The sequence below is a fragment of the Martes martes genome (assembly GCF_963455335.1).
Source record: "Martes martes genome assembly, chromosome: 11".
Classification (NCBI taxonomy): Eukaryota; Metazoa; Chordata; class Mammalia; order Carnivora; family Mustelidae; genus Martes; species Martes martes.
In genome coordinates this window covers 2,939,118-2,961,733 of record NC_137899.1, presented here as the reverse complement: position 1 = coordinate 2,961,733, position 22,616 = coordinate 2,939,118, and the positions used below count along the sequence as shown (strand labels likewise).

General features: G+C 48.2%; 1 protein-coding gene across 1 annotated transcript in view; it reads right to left on the bottom strand.

Moving 5' to 3' along the window:
* The window catches only part of ABCA13 (ATP binding cassette subfamily A member 13), a gene marked incomplete at both ends in the record, with an annotated part of 337,321 nt that extends 318,833 nt beyond the window's left edge, over nt 1-18,488 (bottom strand). Inside the window, 2 exons of the mRNA XM_080818179.1 lie at nt 519-612; nt 18,420-18,488. Coding sequence (XP_080674305.1) covers nt 519-612; nt 18,420-18,488 — 163 coding nt within the window. The remainder of the gene's footprint in view (nt 1-518; nt 613-18,419) is intronic.
* Nucleotides 18,489-22,616: the final 4,128 nt, after the last annotated feature.

Genomic DNA, 22,616 nt, shown 5'->3' with positions numbered 1-22,616 from the left:
TGTATCTCCCACTTTTTAAAAAAATTTTATTTGTTTAAGAGGGAGAGAGAGCACGAGCAGGAGGAGGGACATAGGGAGAAGCAGATTCCCCACCAAGCAGGGAGCCCAATGTAGGGCTCAAACCCAGGACTCCAAGATCACAACCTGAGCTGAAGACAGACACAAACTGACTGAGCCACGCAGGCACCCCTGTATCTCTCACTTTTAAGTCTTCTTCTACTCTTTGCATGTTCATGATAGCATATAAACCTATGCCCCAAAAGGCAGTTTAGTTAGGGGAATAAATCTCTCTGCTAGATGAAGCAGACGTGTGTGAATTTCATTCTTAAAAGAAAAAATATGTAAAATGATACTAAACTGGCATGACCCAGAAATACAGCTATGATGACATTACAATAAATATTCACTCATTCCACTCGGAATTCAGAGTCTATAAAGAACAGAGAAAGAGAGCCGCACTTCTTTTCTCCAGAGCTCCGTAGTTCAAAAAGCACAGGAAACTTACAAGTGAAACTTACAGTTGTCTCTGGGTCTGGGAGGTTCTTGAAAGCGTAGCACGGTCAGAATCATGAACAGGATGCATGGCCAAAAGAATTCAGCAAGAGAAAGGACCTGTGGAAGATGTTAAAAAAAAAAAAAAATCAGAGCTTGAGTAAATTGCAAATTATGGCAGTATCCCCCTCTCCTGCAGGATGGCATGCTGGCCAGGTCAGGCCTCCTTTAAAAGGAGGCCATCGTCATCCCAACGGTGCATCTCTGAGAACAGTCATTTGAGACAGGAGCCCGCAGTAGAGGCCCAGTTCATTCATCACCACATCCAGACCATGACAGTCACCTCCTTATAGTTCTCCCAAAAGGCACGTCTTCCACGTCTTTCTTCTTTCTCTACATTCCTATTTATGACAAGACCTCATGGCATTAAAGAAATTAAATAAGTAACTTCATTCATACTACTCACATTCCAACAAGTTAACTTTTTTCTTTCTTTTTTTTTTCTTTTTCTTTTTTTTTAAAGTGGGCTCCACGCTGGGCCCAGCATGGGGCTTGAGCTCACAGCCTTGAGATCAAGACCTGAACTGAGATCAAGAATCAGACACACAACTGACTGAGCCACTGAAGTACCCAACATTTTTCTAATTTCTTGAACATTCCTGACTTTTCCATCCAAATAGACATTTTCCCAGAGATGGTGGTGGCACACACACTGTCTTTTATGAGTATTTTCCTTTGATTTTTTGTAAGATTCTTATTCATTTATTTATATGAAGGAGAGAGAGAGAGCACAAGCAGAGGGAGGAGCAGAAGGAGAGGGAGAAGCAGACTCCACCCTGCGCAGGGAGCCCAGCACGGGACTCGATCTCATGATCCCGAGATCATGACCTGAGCTGAAATCAAGAGTCAGACACCAACCTACTGCACCACCCAGGTGCCCCTTCTGAGTGTTTTCTAGTGTTGCCACACAAGGTTCATAACTAACATCTTACTGGTTGCATAACCTTCTTACCAAATGGGTATACTGTAAGTCACATTCTCTCACCAGTGAATATTTTTTATCAGTAATTTTTCTTTTGAATCATTTTCTTGAGATTGGAACAATTTCCTAAAATTCAGATTATTGGAGTCAAATCTTTTCACATAGATAACAAAAGAGCTATAGATAAGGGGCCACCTGGGTGGCTCGGTGGGTTAAAGCCTCTGCCTTTGGCTCAGGTCATGATCCCAGGGTCCTGGGATCGAGTTCTGTGTTGGGCTCCCTGCTCAGAAAAAAGCCTGCTTCTCCCTCTCCCACCGCCTGCCACTCCCCCTGCTTGTACTCTCCCTCTGTCCAATAAATAAATAAAATCTTTTTTTAAAAAGGAGCTACAGATAAGGATTGCAATAATTTGCATAGCCTTGAATCTTCAAAGAAAAAAAAAAAACCCACACAAGGACTGGCCATTGATACATGGAATTTATTTAAGACAAAAACACCCAAGGTATAACCCAGGGAAAAACTAATTAAGAGAAAAATCCTCGGGGTGCCTGGGTGGCTCAGTTGCTTAAGCAACTGCCTTCGGCTCAGGTCATGATCCTGGAGTCCTGGGATCGAGTCCCGCATTGGACTCCCTGCTCAGCTGGAAGCCTGCTTCTCTTACTGACCTCTCTCCTCTCATTCTCTCTCTCTCTTTCAAATAAATAAATAAAATCTTTTTTAAAAAGAGAGAGAAGATCCTCAATTATCACCAGATCATTCTTACTGTCATCATTCTTCCCTTGATTTTATGCTGGATCATGTTCTCCTGCAGACTTCCACTCCTATCCTTCCACAAACACAAAAGTGTATAACCAGACACAAAACAGGCGAGGCATCCAATAATGCCTGAACAAAAACTTAATATCTGCAGGTTAGGAGGTTAAGGACGCTCAGTCGAACAGTAAAGAGGGTCATTTCAAACGTGAAGCTATAATGCTTTGAACCAAAATGAACTTCTCGTCTCTTCTGTTCCTTTGCTCTCTGAACAGTCTGTCCCAATTCCTCCCTGCAAGGAAACAGCATCTAAATGCATCCAGGTTGGGCGTATGAGGCCAGAAGCCATAAAGACAAAACACGGGTGGAAAAGGTTTCAATCCCTACTGGGATTAAAGAAAAAAAGAGGGACCCACTGGGTGGCTCAGTTGGTTAAGCCTCTGCCTTCAACTCAGGTCATGATCCCAGGGTCCTGGAATCGAGTCCCGCATCGGTCTCACTGCTCGGCACAGAGTCTGCTTCTCCCTCTGCCTCTGCCCCTCCCCCCTACTTGTGCTCCCTCTCTCTCACTCACTCTTTCAAATAAATAAATAAAATCTTTAAAATAAAAAATAAATAAATGAAAAAGAAGAAAAGAAATCACCATCTTTGAAACAGTTCCTGAAGTAATACTCCTCATGCCAGAAAGTGTGTCATTATGCAAAGTTTCTGACCAATTACTGATTTCAGTATCATAGTCCTGAGAACAGGGAAATCGTCTGCAGGAGGCCACCCTCTGACTCAAGGGATGGTAATTACACCAGAAAGAGAGGTCAAGAGCAGTCAGAAGACCCCAGATCGTTTAGGTCTACTTGTTCATACTCTGTTAACAAATAATCCTTTCCTGAAGTCTGGGAGTAGAACTGTGGGGGAGGATTTCCTGATTAATTCTGGCTGAATATAGGTATGCAAAGCAGAAAACGTGCCCCAAATTCAACAATGACTGGACAGCATTAAGAAGGATAAATATGTAATGAATTTTCGGGGGGGTTAAAAATTTTCAAATGACATATGACAGCCATTTTTTTAGACAGAGAGGTACAAAGAAAACAGAAAATGGTTTGGACCCAACATTCGTATAACGACTTCTGATGTTATACATAATTACATATATGTTTGGTTAGGAAATTCAAAAAGTACAGAAAGAATACAACCATTCTCCCAAAGGATAAATTCTCAGTTTCCTGAATTCGTTTTTAAAAACCTGTATCAGCAGAGCACCTGGGGGGTACAGTCAGCTAACCATCCAACTCTTGGTTTTGGCTCAGGCGGTGATCGTGGGGTGCTGAGATCGAGCCCCACGTCGGGCTCCACACTCAGTGCAGAGTCTGCTTGGGATTCTCGCTCCTTCTCCCTCTGCCCCTCCCTCTCACATGCTCTCACTCTCAAATAAATAGATACATCTTAAAAAATACATAAGCATAGGTAATGTTTTTGGAAACAATTTTTCATATCAGCCCTTATAGATCTACTTTGTTGTTTTTATTTTATTAATTTTTAAAGATTTTATTTATTTATTTGTCAGAGAGAGAGAGAGAGAGTGTGTGCACAGATGGGGGGAGTGGCAGGCAAAGGGAGAAGCAGGCTCCCCACTGAGCAGGGAGCCTGACTCAGGGCTCAATCCCAGGATCTCAGCATCACGACCCAAGTTAAGGCACTTAACCGACTGAGCCACCCTGGCACCCCCACCTCATTGTTTTTAAAAAGTGCCCAATAATCTACTGTAGATTTTAACTTATTCAACCTATCACCTAATTATGGAAACTTACAAGGTCTTCTGTTTAGGGACATCATTATCATGAGTTTTCTGCACACGTTTGGCTGACTTTTGTAACTATATTTATGGAGTACCACTACCAAGTGAGATCACCGAGTCGAACTGTGTATATATGTTTAATTTGCATAGCCACAACCACCGTGCCCTCAGTAAAAGCTAAACCAGCCACCTTTCCTCCAATCCCACACTCAGTAGCACCCGAGATTAACAGGCTTTTAAATATCTGTCCATGTTTTATCAAACTTGAAATGCAAAAAGAATTTTTCTTTAAGTATTTAGGTTAAGCATTTCATAGATTAGTATATAATAATTCCTTGTCTGTTAATTCCCATTCTTCCCTATATCCATGTTTCTATTATATTCATATATATACATATACAATGAAAGTTTACAGTCAGACACAAAACAGGCAAGACAGTCAGTAACACACAAACAGGACTCCATACAGGTCAAGAACTTGAAGATACTCGGTCTAACACTAAAGAAGAAGTCATACTGTTTAAGAGCCCACTCAATGCATTTTTTTCTTTCTGCATTTTTTCTTAAGATTTTATTTATAGGGCGCCTGGGTGGCTCAGTGGGTTAAGCCTCTGCCTTCGGCTCAGGTCATGATCCCAGGGTGCTGGGATCGAGCCCCGCATCGGGCTCCCTGCTCTGCAGGGAGCCTGCTTCCTCCTCTCTCTCTCTCTCTGCCTGCCTCTCTGCCTACTTGTGATCTCTGTCTGTCAAATACATAAATAAAATCTTAAAAAAAAAGACTTTATTTATGTATTTGACAGAGAGAGATCACAAGCAGGGGGAGCAACAGAGGGAGAGGAAGAAGCAGGCTTCCCACTGAGCAGGGAGCCCAATTTGGGGTTCGATCCCAGCACCCTGGGATCATGGCCTGAGCCAAAGGTAGATGCTTAACTGACTGAGCCACCCAGGCGCCCCCAGCCTTTTTTTTTTTTTTTAAACTCATTTGTGCATCATTGTTTCTTCTTCTTTTTTTCTTTTTTTCCTATTTTCTTTTTGAATTGAAGAATTCCTTAATTGGTCCTTTGTTGGCTTAAAGTATTGCAAATATTTTCTCCAGTGTCTTGTTTGCCTTCTTATTACCAAAATCTCTGACGCAATCCATGTATCAATCTTTTCATTTCTAGCACCTGGATTTTCTTCCTCCTACATGTAAAGACCACCATCATTTAAGGGGCCTTGTCACAGACGAATTAAAATAGGCAGTAAGCAGCCATGACGCTATTTCCCTGTCCCACCCTCGAGTCAAAGGGGGATCTCCAGTTTCAAATGGAAATAACACTGTCAAAAATTAAAACTCCACATCATCTACTCGAGAAGTTTCTGGGAGATCTTGAAATAAAACAGAACCCCGGTTAAACTTCAAAAACACCGTATCTCGGGTCTCTATTTACAAGCCCATCCCCGGCTGCTCGGAAAAGCCCAGGTGGGAAAAACCTCCCATTGTTCGGAATTTGAAATAACTCCGCTCAGAAGCAAAGTCTCTGAACAGCGGGTTCTGCTGTGTCACTGCCCATTGTGAGCGCGTGAATCGCCGCCTTTCATGAGACCGTTTGTCTGGAAGCTAGCAGAGGCGGCCTGCTCTCTCTCCTCACAGTTTTGTATTACGCTCTTCTTCTCGTGTGTCCTCATCATCCTGGAGTCTTGTCTGACATTTCTTTTTCTTTTTTTTTAAGATTTTATTTATTTACTTGACAGACAGAGATCACAAGCAGGCAGAGAGAGAGAGAGAGAGAGAGAGAGAGAGAGAGGAGGAAGCCGGCTCCCCGCTGAGCAGGGAGCCCGACGTGGGGCTCGATCCCAGGACCCTGAGATCATGACCTGAGCCGAAGGCAGAGGCTTTAACCCACGGAGCCCCCCAGGTGCCGCTTGTCTGACATTTCTCATCCCATCCCTGCTAAATGGGAACGCTTCCCACCGTGGCCCACGCCTCAGGCCCACCAGGAGTGGTTTCCCTGCACCAGGAAGGGCCGAGAACAGACCACACTCGTGTTGTCCAAGGCTCTCAAGAACAATCAGATGGGGAGCCCGTCTGTGCTCGTAAAACAGCAGCCCCCCAGTCACGCAACCGCACGTTAGAGTCCTGGGCCGGAAGCTCCCACCAGGAGATGGAAGAACTGCCCGGTTCTGCGCCCCGACTCCCACATCCTACAGTGGCCCTCACCACGACTCCCAGGGATGGCCCTCCTTGGTTCCTAAAAGCACAGCTGAAGGCCAGTGGCATTTGCCGAGTCCTTAGCACTCCATACACAGACACGCATGCCTAAAATACGGACACGTCCTTACCGACGTTCTCTCCTCCCAGTCAAAATGAGGGGAGAAAAAGAAAAGACGGTAGAGGAGAAAGACCGATGACACGTCTTTCCATAATACAAAACCTACAAAAATGCCGAGGAACAAGTCTCCGGAGCAGATCAAGCAAACCCACCCCAGGTCAGTCCTGACTCAGCCCCGCACCCCCAAGGCTGTAATGTTGCAACCTGCAATCCCGGGACCCCTGCCCCAACACCCGCATCTGTGGGGCGAGCACTCTCAAGGCGTCGCCTCTCTCCCTCTGGCAGGTGTCAGGGAACTGTGGCTGGGAAGGAGAAATGCAAAAGAGAAATGAGCTGGAGAACCTTCCGCGGCTTCACAGAATCAGGTGGAAAGAATCCAGAGCCGGAGAACAGTTTCCCCAACTGGATGCAATGAACGTGGCATGAAACACTGGACAAAATCCCAAACCAGAGCACAGAGTCCATCTGGTGCGACAGTGTCTGTATCTCCTCTCAGTGGCAGCTGAGCCTCCCGCCCATCTCCACTCTCAGCCCAACCAACCCTCCGGCACCGAAAATCGGCCCATATAGGGTGTCTTCAGAGACTGCGCTAGAGTTTGAAGGAGAAATCAAACCGGCCTCAGGTTTACAGAAAAGAAGTCAAGAACAGATATGACACCTGGCTGAGCTCTCCAAGAATGAAACAGGTTAAAAGGAGGAACGAAACAGCTGTCTAAATATTCCAGAGGGAAAGAAACAAATAAGCAAACCAAAGTCATAAAGCATGACTGGGAAGTAAACAACGCAAAGAAAATGAAGAATTTCTTTACAACCATTTCATAAAGAAAAACAATTTAATAAGAACAAACATTCAGAAAACAAGAGCTAAAAAAAAAAAAACAAAGACGGTAAATGAAAAGAGAGGTTGCAGATCTAACGAACACATAACAATGACTGAATCATTGCTGCGCAATTCTAAATGATTCAGAAACCACACAAAGAGAAGAGACGCCGGTTAAATTTTGATTTCTGCATTAGAGAAACAGTTTGAGATAACAACAGTGATTTTCTTTAAAGCATTTTTAAAAGTAGGACTGTCAACACAGAAGAGCATCCCTGAATTAGAGAATTCAGCAAATATGACCAAAAATACTCCCAGAGATAGAACACAGGAGAACTTTTTGGAAATAGAGAAGAGTTTATCTGAAGACGGGAAGACTATACTGTATTTCAGGGGGGAAATTGAAGCTACAGCTGAACCATGGCTCTTGAACTCCAAAGACAAAGGAAGGATACCACAGGTATCCCGAGGGGGAGAAAAAAAGCAATTCATTAACAAGTAAGGAAAAAACCTGTCCAGCCTCAAATACATCCCAATAGCATTCAGTGGTAGATGCCAATGCATCAAGATAGGCAAAGTTCAAAGAGAAAGTGTGATAAAAATATGATAACCAACCAAAATGGCCCTTAAGTGTGAACCAGCATACATATATTCTCTATCATAAAAAAAAAACCAACACCGATCATTCACTATTCATGAACCCCAAGGGGGAAAATCCTGGCAATGACACCCAACCAAAATAAAAGTGGGACAAATATTAAAATCCAGTGATGTCACTTCTGTTTCCAAAAGTACACTAACTGGAAACATCAGGACTCCTGCCACGAGAACATGGTTTTTGTTGCATTGTTGGTCTTCCAGAAGGTGATCTCCAGAGAACGGGGACAAGAAGAGGCACAAAAAAAAAAAAAAAATAAAACAAAAAGAAGATTGAAGTCCTAACTTGAATCTTTAAGTGTAAGATTTAGTTACAGAGGAGAGTCCCCTCAAGGGGAATGGAGGGGAGGCCAGCAAGGCAACATTCAAATAACAGGTGGCTGAGAATTTTCCAGAACATACAAAAGACACAAATCCATTGATAAAGGAAACATAACTCTTGCCAGGAGACACAAACCCACTATAAAACTTCACCACACCTAAGTCCGAGGAAAGATTTCAATAGCAATTCAAGAAATAAAGCCTCACTACCTCAGAGGAATGGTGGGACTTGCCAAGAACTCATCAATAGCAAGAAACGAGAAGAAATGAAATATCTGTAGATTGCTTGGAGAAATTCAATCAATCTATAATTACGTACCCAGAGAAATGACCTCTCAAGAGTGACGGCGAAAGAAAATTTTCAGTGAATTAGAAACCGAGTTACCCAACCAGAGACCAACGCTAAAGAGATTTGCAAATAATAGGCTTAGATTTCAATACATGCTTGGATTAAGCTCCCTGTTTGAAAGACAAGGATTTTCAGGTTTCGTTTTTTAAAACTATCTGTTATTTGGAACAAATAAAATTAGAATATAAGGACACAGACCGGTTGAACCACAAAGATGAAAAAGAGGGGTGTTTGCCTGGCTCATTCAGTGGAGCATGTGACTCTTCACTGACTCTTGTCACAGGGTCGTGAGTTCAAGCCCTGTGTTGGGGGTGGAGCCCACTTAAAAAATTAAATAAATAAATAAATAAATAAATAAATAAAACTATTTCTTTAAAAAAAAACGAGAGATGAAAAAGACATACAAGGTAAATATTAAAATTGGCTGGTGAAATCAGACAGGAGGCTTTAAGACAAGGTTCTTAGGTACAGAAAAAATCACTATATAATAATGGAAGTTTTAGAATAGGAAGATGAAATAATTGTAAGCATTTATAAGCCTATTAAGTATCCTCAAGAAATACGAAAAAAAAAAGTGATAGAAATACAGAAAGAGAATTACAGGGGCACCTGGCTGGCTCATGTCAGTGGACTGTCCAACTCTTGATTTCAGCTCAGGTCATGATCTCAGAGTCGTGGGATCGAGCCCTGTGTCGGGCTCCATGCCGATCGGGGAGTCTGCTTATCTTTCTCCCTCTCCCCCTCCCCCGTTTGTGTGCACATTGTCTCTCTCTGTTTAAAATAAATAAAATCTTGAAATAAAAATAAAAATAGGGGCACCTGGTTGGCTCAGTCCATTAAGAGTCTGCCTTCGGCTCAGGTCATGATCCCAGGGTCCTGAGATCGAGTCCCACATTGGACTCCCTGCTCAGTGGGGAACCTGCTTCTCCCTCTCCCTCTGACTCTCTCTTACTCTAGTTCTCTTGTGCACACTCTCTCCCTCTCTCAAATAAATAAATAAAATCTAAATAAATAAATAAATGATTTTTAAAAACATGCAGGCTAATCGTTTTTGAGAAGGTAGTTACATACATGAGTCAAGAGGTGTGCTCAGCTGGGTGTTGTACATAAACGATGAATCAGGAACACCGAATCAAAAGCTAATGATGTACAGTACGGTGACTGACATAACACAATTTTAAAAAAAAGAGACATGTGTTCAACAATATTTCCCTTATTTGTGAATGAAAAAAAAATGGAAATCATGCAAAAAAATAAACAGGACAATGAATCATTAAATTGCTGTGCACTGGAGGAATAAAAGTCAGTGTATTTTTTTAAAGATTTTATTTATTTATTTATTTGCGAGAGAGAGAACACTACAGGGAGTGGGGGTGGGGCGGAGGGAGAAGCAGGCTCCCTGCTGAGCAGGGAGACTGATGCGGGACAGGATCCCAGGAACCTGGGATCATCACCTGAGCCGAAGGCAGATGCTTCACTGACTGAGCCACCTAGGCACCCTTAAAGTGAGTGTACTTTTTCATTCATTCATTCATTCATTCATTCGTTTGTTCATTCATTCATCAGGAAGTGTGCTCATCCCGTGCATGGGACTCTTCTGGGGACACACGCATCAGGATGACCACGCCCTGTCCTCTTATCCTATCCAGAGCCCTGCACCGTCTACAAGCTTGTGCTCTTCCATTATTTTAGCTTTCCAACAGCCAGTGAGGTAGGTAATTTTTTGCCAGTTTTCCACATCGGAGACCGAAATCATCAGTATTTTGCCCGATATCCTTGACCTAGTTTGCAGTAGATGGTGGACTGAACCGCAGGCGTCAGCATGAAATAAATGCTCCTCCGTCCTACGGGAACGGAACATCTCACAGGTGCGGCTCCATGAAGCCCATCCTTAAATCCTCCCGGTTGCTCGGGCAGCAAGGGGTTTCGGTTAGGACCGAAAACCACAAAAAAAAATAAAACACTTCCAGTACAAAAATTAAAATTACCAGTGAATCGAGGAGGAAAGAGGGCTTTCCAGAGGGAGAAGGTGGTCACGAGACCCACGGGCCGGGCGAGGAGGAGGCGTCACAACAAGTTTAGAGTTTCACGGAAGCTGGAGCAAAGCATGTAATTAGTCTCCTCCCTGATCTGTGGAGACAAAGGGCTTTGCAGAGAGCGTGAAATTCTATTGTGTCTCTTTGGGGTGCACGGAGGGCCTCCGGATGCCAGCCTCTCAGGAGAGGAGACTTTCCCAGAGGTATTAGGAGGTCCCAGCTATGAAACAGTGCCACCGAGCAGATCCGAACAAAGCCCGAGTCCGAACCGAACAGCGACCATCAGCCCTTGGCCTCAGTCCCCTTGGCGGGGACTCCCAGGACCTCTCTGTCAACATCCAAAATCTCCTCCCTATGAGAGTCCCTGCAAGTCTTGGAGCCGCTGAGTCAGCCGGGATGGAACAGGACGCACCAGCTGTCACTTCCCTTGTTTGGGGTTTTGTTTGTTTGTTTGTTTGTTTTGTTTTGTTTTGTTTACGGTTATGGCTTTTTAAGCTTCATACTGAAAAACACTTGCTTTTCCTTCCACACTCATGCATTAAACATCCATACGGCGCCTACCACGGCTGTCCAAAAACAGACCTGACCACATTTTAAATATATGACAAAATAACCTGAGGCAGAGAAGAGCCATTGCATGGGGGGTGGGGGGCGTCAAGCCCCCTGAATTCGGATATAAATTTTATAAACATAAACTAAAGCTTTGCAGAATACCCCAAGTGTACCTTAAGGAGGTAGAAGTCCAAAACAGAAAACTCAAATCTAGTGAAACCAGTAGCGAGGGGACTGTGGATCCGACCTGTGGTGAATAAAACATACTTCTTGCAGGGGCGCCTGGGGGGCTCCGTCGTTAAGGGGCTGCCTTGGGCTCAGGTCATGATCCCAGAGTCCTGGGATCGAGTTCTGGGTCTGGCTCCCTGCTTAGTGAGGAGCCTGCTTCTCCCTCCTCCTCCACCCCTCCCCACTAGTTCTCTCTTTCTCAAATAAATAAGTAAAATCTGTTAAAATTTTTAAAAAGTACTTCCTGGGGTGCCTGGGTGGCTCAGTGGGTTAAAGCCTCTGCCTTCGGCTCAGGTCATGATCCCAGGGTCCTGGGATCGAGCCCCGCATTGGGCTCTCTGCTCAGCGGGGAGCCTGCTTCCTCCCTTCTCTCTCTCTGCCTGCCTCTCTGCCTACTTGTGATCTCTGTCTGTCAAATAAATAAATAAAATATTTTTTAAAAAAAGGACTTCCTGCAGTTTTGAAACTATAAAAGACGTATTTGAAAAAAAAAGGAAATGTGATGTGGCAAGATACACAAACTGAATCTGAGCGATGGAAATACAGAAACAAACCAACAAGAAGGGCAGCGAGGTCTCCATGACCTCCACCCAATTATGAAATTGGAAAAGAATTGGATGGGCAATTTATTATTTTCTTTAATATTTTATTTTTAAGTCATCTCTACACCCAAGGCGGGGCTTGAACTCACCACCCCAAGATCAAGAGCCACACGCTCCACCGACTGAGCCGGCCGGGCACCCCTGTGGGCAATTTACTTAAGGGAAAATACAGATAAATATGTTCCTTTTTACAGTAACCTTTCAGAAGAGAAGATTGGATAAGAAAACCTTCATATGCCCCTGGACGTGGGTGAAGTGGGCCGGCAGAGACCACAGGTTCCCACGCAGTAGGGCCACCGCGGGCCGGCAGGACACAGCACCAGACACGCCAGCCAGCACCACATGACCTGCACATCCATTCTGAGAGGAAGCCGGTCGGCGGGTAGCACGACCCACAGCGATGGAAGGTAGTGCAAGGGCTTGTTGGCTCAGACGTATCACTGTGTGGAATTTATTCTAACATCATTGTGTTTGGGGCCAAGGAAAGGCCCCGTGCTCAAAGGCCTCCTGAGGGCACACACAACACTGTCTGACTTTCCATGTGGGTCCCTCCTAGCAACCTCGTGTCCCACACACAGCCGGGATCCCTAAGTCTGGGACAGAGGACACGATGGGTGGCAGGGACACACCTCCCTGCCTCTTTCCCCTTGTCCCTAAGGACTGTTTTCCAAACGGAAGCTCTTGGGTGCACAGGTTAGACTCTGCCAGAAAGTCCAGCTTCGAACCCGCAGGATGACAGGTGCCTGTGAGCGCCACCTGGGACAAGCCTTGGCTACCTGGTCCAGGCCGCCAGTGACCAGGGTGGGGCTGGGTGCAGTGGTGTCCCTCCCTCGGGTGAGTGTTGGCTGATTCAGCCAAGGGGAAGATTGGCAGGGGAGGGGGGGTGGTGCCGCTGAGTGGCAAATGCAGAGCTGACCTCGGAGCCCCAGGGTGACAAAAAGAACATGCTCCCCAGTTTGCACGGTCCCCAGGACACTACCTGGGCCTCCAGTACAGTCTCTCAAAACAAGCTGAGGTGCCCTTGGCCCTGGTCTCTGGAGGGATTGTTGTCAGGAAGTTGGTTTGGCTTGTATTTGTGAACCTTTCTTGTAACTGAAAACCTGGGCTTATCTGAGGTCAAAGAGAATAAACCAGGGAAACTCCAGGTTTCCCAACCAAGACCCGCATTCCTGAGTAAGGAGGAAACCCCTGCGTGGAAAGGAGGAGGACCCTGGTTTTGGAGTTTCGGTTGTTTGCTTGTAGTTGCTTTTGTTTTGTTTTTGTTTTTCATGGAAGTCACACAGATCCACCATTCTGAATAGAGTCTAGGGGCCCCTGGCTGGCTCGGCCCCTTAAGTGTCTGCCTTCTGCTGGGGTTGTGATCCCGGGGTCCTGTGATCGAGCCCCACATTGGGCTCCCTGGTCAGCAAGGAGCCTGCTTCTCTCTGTCCCTCCACAGCTCCCCCTGCGGCTCCCCCTGCTTGTGCTCGCTCTCTCTCTCCCTCTCTCAAATAAATCAATAAAATCTAAAAAAAAAAAAAAAAAAAAAATCTTCCAGACCTAGCTTTTGAGGATCTCACCACTTTCCTTCCCCTATGTAGGTCATGTTTTCAGCAGAAAAGCAATAGAAACAGGGTTTTTTTTTTTTTTTTCCTTTCCACCCTGACAAACGACCACATTGGGAAGAGAGAAATCGCATGCCTTTTTCCTGAAACCCAGTTTGTTTTCTACACGTTTGAAAGGCTGGATTTTCTCGGGCGCCTGCGTGCCTCAGTCGGTTAAGCGTCCCAGTGTTGATTTCCACTCAGGTCATGATCTCAGGGTCGTGAGATCTGCACTCAAGAAGTTTGTCATTTTCCCTCGGTTCCTTCCCCTGCTCGCTCGCTCACTCTCTCTCTCTGTCAAATACATAAATAAAATCTTTAAAAAAAAAAAAAAAGAAGAAAGAAAGAAAGACTGGATATCTTTGGGTTCTTAAACGTGGGCCTTGATGCAAAGCAGAACACTTTTGAACTGTCTCCCCTCCCCTAATATCAATGTATCCTATTTTTTTTATCTTTACATAATCTCTACACCCAACAGGCTTGGATTCAGAACCCAAGATCAAGAGTCATGTGTCCCACCAACCGAGCCAGCTGAGCGCGCTTATTCTGCTATTTTTTTTTTTTTAAATCTATGACTGTGGCATGTTATCAGGAGCCAGCCTTCAGTCTTTTTTCCAACCTGCCTAGCAAGGAGGTCAGCTCTTACCCTTTGGGCCTCCGGTTCCAACAAACACTCTTACAGGCCTTTATAGCGAAGCTGGCAACAAGTAACCGGTACATTATAATTACACAAAAACCAGCCAGCATCCATCTCTAAGACCCGAACAGTCTGCAAAAGAAGTAAGAGCTACTTGACTCCAAGGACTCTACGGCTATGACTTCCTCCAAAGTCAGAAAAATACAGAATCACGGCCAGCATGCTGTTTGCAAAGGGAAATTATGTTGGGACACTAGGTTATGTTGGTAGCACTTGTGGAGGTGGACAAAAACTCAATGATCTCAGAAAAAGAAGACACACACACACATACGCACACAACAGGTCGGAGGTCTCCAGGCACTGAAGCTCGGCTGGAGAATTGGTTCTTCATGTGTAGACCCAGAACAGTGGTTTCCCGAGTGGCCGGTGGTTTCAAGGACCAGCCCTAAGGGACTTGACCCCGGCCGGATGGGCTTACTAGGAGCTCTCCCAGGGGAGCAGGGAAGAGGGAGTTGGAGCCTGGCTTTGTGCTGAGTGGGGAGCCCGCCGGTGTGCAGCTAACCCGGCCTCGGGGCTTCCCGGGGGCCGGGCCAGAAACAGCAGCTGGGGTGAAGACCCCATCACCCTTGTCTGTGTCTAAGAGTGAGTGTGTTTTCTGCCAGACACGTGGTCCTTGAAAGCAAGAATACAGGGCTTCGTGGGCATGGAGGGCTCCGGGGTAGGGGCGGGTCTATCCGCAGCTGGTAGCCCCTCCTGTTTGACTAGGTGGTGCGCGGAGTTCCGCGATGTCCGTCATCTCCCTTCGGCCCCCAGTTGAGGGTGGGCCACGAGTGTTTTAGGACAATGCTGTCCTTGCATCAAAGTATACTCCGGTCCCCCCTCCACTAGCCCAAGCCTTCAGCAAAATTTCACCAAACCAAGCTTCGAGGTTTTCATTAAAGTAGAGGAGGAACCAGAAACGCAGAGCAGAGAGTATGACTTTGAGACATACAGGACACTCCGAGAACCGTCCCCACTCCGCGACTGAGGGGCAGACTGGGGGAGTGGTGCCATCCACTTGCACAAGTGAAGGGTCAAACCCCCTCTTAATAAAACACAGGAAACCCCCCAAAAGTTACAGAACAAGGATACATCCCATTCTTTCTACTTGCTGTTGTGATTAAATTATTAAAATGAGAAGCAATGCATCCAACTCATTTACATTAGTATGAGATGCAAAAGTACACCTATAAATTCATGTGGCAAGGCTCCCAGCCAGTGGCCGTCTGCCAGTGTTGGCCAGGTTGCTTGGAAACGGCCCAGGTGGGCGCTTCTGAGGGCCCCTCTCTGGACGTGTCCAGCCCAGTGCCTTCGCCTCTGACCGGGAAACCAGCTGCAGGAAATTCATTCAAGGGAAATATCCTAGCAGAAGAGGTGTCCGTCGTGCAGAATGAAGATGTCAGGCCCAACAGCAGTAACCAGGAGGAACCTTACTGCCCAGCATAAGGAAACGCTTGAATAAATTATGTGTATTCTGGGCGCCTGAGTGGCTCAGTTGGATAAGCGTCTGCCTTCAGCTCAGGTCATGATCCCAGGTCCTGGGATCGAGTCCCGCATCGGGCTCCCTGCTCAGCACGGAGTCTGCTTCTCCCTCTCCCTCTGCCGCTCCCCCTGCTTGTGCACTCTCTCTCTTTCTCTCTCTCTGTCAAATAAATAAATTTTTTTTACAAAATTAGGTGCATCCAACTGATGGTCTATTTTGCAACAAACCCAATAAATATGAAGACCAAACAGAAACTTTGGAACTGTCGGGCTTCCGTGCTAAGTGAAAGCAAAAAGCAAAAGGCTATGATTTTCATTATGTAAAAATATCATGCTACATATGCCTAATGACAAGAAAAGACCAAAGTAGTAGCAGGTGCATTCGGATAATGACATTTTTAGAGGGTTTTCGGAGTGTTTCTCATTGCTACGGTGTCCTTTGTGCAATAGATAAAAATCAGGAGAGAAAAAATAAGTGATATTAAAATAATTATAAAAACAGTCTTCTATTCCAGGGCATTTTTTTCGCTGGAAGGGTAGGAGGTCAGCAATCTCTGAAGAGAAGTGTGAAGACAGAGAGGAGGGCTAGGATTCCTGCACTCCACGCGATTCTACTTTTCCCGGTCTCAAGTGTCCATAATAAGGCGTTTTCTGAAAGAACTATAATAGGGACGCCTGGGTGGCTTCATCAGGTAAGTGTCTGCCTTGGGCCCAGGTCCTGATACCGGGGTCCTGAGATCGAGTCCGCATCGGGCTCCCTGTTCAGTGTGGAGCCGGCTTCTCCCTGGCCTCCCCACTCTTGCTCTCTGGCTATCTCTGTCCCTCTCTCTCTCAAATAAATAAAATCTCTTAAAAAAATCAAAAATAAAAGACTACAATAATAAAATATAACAAAACGAAGATGAAATGTAAAAGTGTCAAAAAAAAAAAAAGAAATGTAAAAGTGCCTCTATAAATTCAAGCGTGTAAAAAAAAATTTCAAGTTTTTACAAAAAATGTAAAAGTCGCCCAAGGTTGCAACCTGCATTTCCCTGATCACGATTCCTTCCAGCGTGTTTGTCCCGCAAACAGGGCCCGCTCCTTATTCACTACGGGAACATCGTTTCCAGACCCTGTGGCATCTACTCCCCGGGACGGTGCTCGTCTCGGCAACGCCGTGCTGAACAACTTTGTGCAAGTGTCATTTCCCATTTGCGCGGGGACATCTGTGGGATCTACCCTCAGAAGGAGCTCATCAAACAGGCAATTTTCCCCACTGCGTTCCTGGGGCCCGAGCTCCGGGCAGGGCACACCTTCGTCTGGTTCACCAAGCAACGAACACCCAGCAGAGACGCCGGAAGTCCCACACTGCTTCCCTCTTCCCTCTTCCAGCCAGTATCTACTGAACACCTGCTGTGTGCCAGGCACCGTCTGGGCACTAGGACTACACCGGCGAACACATCGGAATGAAACACCCGCTCCCGGGGATCTGAGCTACGAGGCGGTCTCCATAGCAGGGTAACAAGTGAGCCGGCGCTATGTCGTAAGGGGAAAAATACGACAGAGAAAAACACGGCAAAGAAGGACAGGATGGACGCATGGTTGGATAATCAATGCGCTGAGCGTTTCTATCCGATGCGTGCCCTCATCTCGGCAGCATCAACCCAGGACTGTGTTTAACCCTCAAAGCACCTGAGGCTGCAAAGTAGGTGGTCCCTCTGCACCCGCCGCTGCCCCCTCGGGCTGATACACAAAAAGCAGAAATTGTGGTACCTGGCCAGTTAATTTCACCCAGGACGTTCTATAGGAGAAACGAGGGGCTCAGCCCTCAAAACCTATGTCTGTAGAACAGGCTCATCAACTGAAAAACGCCTATGCAGACCCCAAGCCACGAACAATAAAGGACAGAAGCCTCACTTGTTGGTTCCTGATCGTCACACTTTTGTGCAACTTCCCCACCCAAGTCGTGCGAACGCGGAAGATCCCCGCATGAGAAAGAAAACACCTTTCCTGACATTTGCCTTATTTGGGGGCAAGAACATTCTGGATAATGAGAAGTCGGCAGAATGAAACCCAGGGTCGGTTACTGAACATCTTCCAACAGCAGAGTGGGTCAGCGGGGCAACCCCATAGGCTGTGTGGACCTTAGAATTTGAGAAGGCTGCGGACGCGGCTGCAGATCTGTCCCTGCTGGGACGACGTGGGTACCTGTTCATTTCAATCTGGCGGAGTGAGAAGTAAAGGAGAGGTCGCCGGCCGGATAGGCTGGCGATTTCTGCATCTTAAAATGTGAACTTGCGGGTGTTTATGTGACATTTAGCACAAGGCTGGTCTGAGCCGTTCCCATCCACTCAGGAGCGCCTCCGTGTCCTTCGGATACAGCTCCAAAAAGCTGAGAATTAACAGCGAGGGGATGGCTCGTGCCAGCTCTGGGGACAGCCACCGCAGCCTCCTGCCCTGGGGTTGCAGCGTGGGGACCTGTAACCTACTATTTAGGAATTGTACCTTTCACTGGAGGGATCTGCAGAGGCTCAGAAACACAAGCTGTGGTTCAAAATCCACCTTTTTTTTTTTTTTAAGAGTTTTTCTCAACTAGCCCCTTTCTGACAAGGCAGCAGCCTGGTTGTAACGGTTTGGCTACTAAAGCCCTGGGGGTAGGTTCTGAGTCTCAGTAACCCAGCCTCCCCCCAGATCCCCGCAGGGTGGGGCAGACAGGCCAGACCAGACCCCATCTCCTCCCATCCCGCCCCCAGCCCTATTGCTCACCTCCCCCGACCCCGGGCAGGCGAGCTGCACTCACCGGCTGCCTGAGTCTACAAAGCCAGTTCTTCCAGAGCAGGGCTACGAACTGGCGCCTCGCCGGCCCCATGCCCGCCCTCCTGCGCTCGGTCAGGAAGCCGGAGAAGCGCGGGCTTATATCTGCAGATCCGGGCGAAGGCCGGGCGCGCGTTAGTCCGTCCCAACAAAAGTGAGTGATGCAAGACAGATTACTGGTGGCTGAGCGCGGCGGGTATCAAATGTCCCTCTTGTTCGGTTGAGAAATCTTGCCTTTTCACTGGCTGCCCGCTGTTGGGAGGGTTGGGTTGCTGGCGGGAGCCGCAGGGGCCGTGTCCCTCGCGCGCGTTTCCAAGAGCGCACACCGCTGGGGCCGAGCGGCGGGAAGCCCCCGCGCCCCAGTCACGCGGACCCCTCGGCCCTGATGTGAATTGCCTGGAATTCCTCCTCTCCTGCCGCGACATGTCAGCTGTCACAGGAATCGTGGACCAGAGCCTTTTCCATTTCGGAGGTCCCCGGCAGGGAATCAGTCAGAGGGAAAAGAGATGGACGCCGGGCGGGTGTCCCCGGGGACAGAGCAGGGTGGCTCAGGTCAAGGACAGCCCGGCGCGCGCACACTCGCACCCCTGTCCCCCCAGGGTCCGTGCTTCCAGGAGGAGGCTCAGCGAGCAGGGTCCCGTCAGCCTTTGCTGGGGGCCTGCGAGCAAACCTCGGGTGCCTGGCTAAGACAGGAGCGGTCAGCCACTCTCCCGTCTGCCCTCGATCCCGGTGGAGGGGGCTCTCTGGCACCTTCTCCCAGCCGGCAGGACTCAGCAGGCCTGCGGGTCCCTCCGCCCGGGTGAGTCCTGCCCACGCCACCCCCTCAGCCAGCCTGAGGGACTGAGCTGGGAAGGGCTCGCTCCATCCTCCCCCAGGCCGAGGCTCCCGGGTTCCTGTCGCCCCCAGCTGTGGTCAGAGGGATGTCAGGCAACCAGAACTCTGTGGTCTCCCACGCCATAAAGCAATTTCCACGAGCCGAAAACGCTCCCTCAGTGGCTTTGGCAACAGGAAACAGGGGCACAGGCTTCAGCAAAGGGATTGACTCAACGATCCCATCACCTTATTTTTTTAAAAGAACACAGTTTAAAAATTGCGTTCTGTTATCGGTTCCGTATTTCGCAGCACCAGAGGGAGGGCCGGACTGGCCGCGTGGGGCCCAGAGCAGGAAGCCAGCGAAACACAGCACCCTTGGCCCTCACCCCTCCAGCCCCGTCCTGTTCCCAAGGATCCATACGCAGGCTCCCTCTGCAGACAACACACTTTACAGCACCAGGATGGTCACTACCTTTTAAAAACTCCAGTACAAGGAAAAGCCCCCAGCTATGGTTTTTTGTTTTTGTTTTGTTTCTGTTTGCAACAGCCTTTTTTTTTTTTTTTTTTTTTTTTTTTCAAATTGCACAGACCTGCATGACTCCGTGCCCTGCTCTGGTGGGAGAATATGCCATGAGCGCAGTGTTTCCAGCACCGGTGTTCCCACGAGGATGGGTTGCGACACATAACAGTTTCCCAAGACTCCTGAAGTATGTTTCATTTTATTTCATTTCATTTCATTTTAGAGGGAGAGAGCGCGTGCGTGCGTGGAATGGGGTGTGGGGGGGAAAGAGTGAGAATCCCAAGCAGACTCTGTGCTGAGAGACGCGCCGGACATGGGGCTCGATCCCAGGACCCTGAGATCACACCTGAGCTGAAACTAAGAATCAGACACTTACCCGACTGAGCCCCCAGCTGCCCCTAAAAAAGTACACTTGAGCATCTCTACTCTAGATATGTACCCCAAATCGTTGAAAGCAGGGACTCAAACGAGAGCACGTGCACAACACTCTTCACAACAGCCAAATGGTGGAAACAACCCGCACTGGGTGCTCCACATGGATGGAAACATCCAGAATAGATAAATCCATGCACAGAAAGCAGACGGGCAGATGCCAGGGCCTGTGGAGGGAGGGACCCGAGGAAGAACTGTAAGTAGGTGTGGGTCCCTTCAAAGATAATTACTTTTAGTCATCTCTACCCCCAACGGTGGGGCTGGAACTCATGACCCCAAGATCAGGGGTCGCGCGCCAGCCAGGCGCCCTGCGGGTTTGCCTGCGGAGTGAAGAAAATGTTTTGGGAGTGAGGGAGAGAGGAGGGTTGCACAACAATGGGAATGTCCTGATTGTCCATTTCCAAGGGCAGATTCTGTGTTATGTGACTTTCTCCTCGATACATGATTTTTTTTAAGTGCATTTCACCAACCCTCTCTTCCCAGCCACTAGCCAGGCTCACCCAAACACAGGGTGTTTGGGTCATTTACTACAGTCCAGTAAACCCTTAGTCATCAGACCCTTCAGATGTATATCAGGGGCCATATGCTTGGTGGGGGAGGATTGTTAACATGTTTCGCAGAGATAAAGGAAGTTTCCACAGGGATTTTTACAGGATCCTGGAGATTGGGCTGAGGTCAAGCAAAGGCTGCCTTTGCCTCTAGCAGAGTATTAACATCGAGGCAGCTGAGCTCCTGGAGGAAGGTCACTCTGCCCGTCCCGAGAATTTGTCAATGGGCTATAAGTTACAAGGAAGTTTTTTTTTCTTTTGCCTTTGTTCTCCGTGTTGTGGACACCTGCACCCGCCCTTCTGCAGTGCTGCCCCGCTCTGAGCTCCGAGCAGGTGTCAGGTCTCACCCCCGAAGCCCGAGGCTATGAACTAGCACAGCTCTGCCTGTCACCCACCTCCGTCCCCTCCTGTCCCTTCCCCTTCCCTAGGACCCCAAGAAGCCCCAAAGAAGTGGCAAGGTGTCCGTAGCAACAGAACAACAAAAGAGGGTTGCTTGGGGGATGAGAGGGAGACAGAGTGGGCTGTAGCGGGGGAGCGAGACAGTCAGGCTTCTGGGGCCCCGTGAGGCAGGGACAGAGCAGAGCACCGCTGAGAGGTGGGCACCCCACGGGACCTCCACAGTGGGGCGCTTGGCGTTTCTCTGTTCCAGTCCAGGTTCCCCAAAGCAGGTGCACCTCCCCGCTCTCCAGCCGGGGCCCTGGGGGACAGTGGGACAAAAAGATGGAAGGAGCCTGGATCCTGGGACCCCCACGTGTGATGAAACCCCCTGAGCAAGGACCATTCCGTGGACGCTCTGTGATCGGGACCCAGATGTCCCTGAGCCGAGCCATGGAGGTGGGACTTTTGCGAGTTAAAGTGGTCGGTGTGCGGCATTCTCTCTGGAAGCGTGCTCCCCTCCTCCCCTTCCTGCCTCCCCGTCCCCTGCTGGGGCCACAGGTCCCTTCGATGACCCCGTCCACGGCACTCTAACAGCCTGGATCACGGTGGGTTCCTGCTGCCGCCAGGCCAGAAAGGGAGGAATGGTGACATCCTTACGGAAAGAGAGAAGGGGGAGAAGCCACGCCTGGTAAGGGAGGAGGTGTAAGGACGTCACCTGCTTGACCCCAAGAGCTGGCCTTGACTGCCCACCTGCTCGGACTCACTAACCTCTGTCTTACATCTGCCCCCATGCTCTTCTTTCCGGCTTTCCTTCTAACTCAGGCAACGGAAACCCCAAACCTGATGAGAACCCCCCCTCACCCCCACCCTGGACCATCCCGACCCTTTAAGCTAAACCTGACTCGCACCTGCGCACATGGACCCTGAGTCCCCTCTGGAACGACCTACAGTCACCTTCACCTCATTGTGATACTAAAATCCCCACCCAGGGAGGAGCGCAAGCCCCGTTTACCAAGGTACAACGTGTGACAGGCATGTTCCCTTCCCGACCGTGCATGGCTGTCGCCCGCCTCTACCTAGGATGACAAGGCGTCATCCTAACCCTAAACAAAAGGAACCCATCCACCCTCGCTTGGCGAGTCAGGGCTTTGGAAGCCATTCCCTGGGGTCTCCTTATCTGCTGCAAGTAAATGTTCTTTGTGCGACTAATTAGTTATAACAAACAAAACTTCTTCCGTTATATAACTCTTCTGTTATAACACACAAAAACTGCTCCAACAGGAACTAGGAAATGGAAACTTTCCCATGAAACCTACATAATGGGGCGCCCGGGTGGCTCAGTCAGTTAAGTGTCTGATTTCAGCTCAGGTCATGATCCCAGGGTCCTGCGATCGAGCCCCGTATCGGGCTCCCTGCTCAGGGAGGAGTCTGCTTCTCCCTCTCCCTCTGCCCGTTCCCCCGCTTGTGACCTCTCACTCTCTGTCAGTCTCTC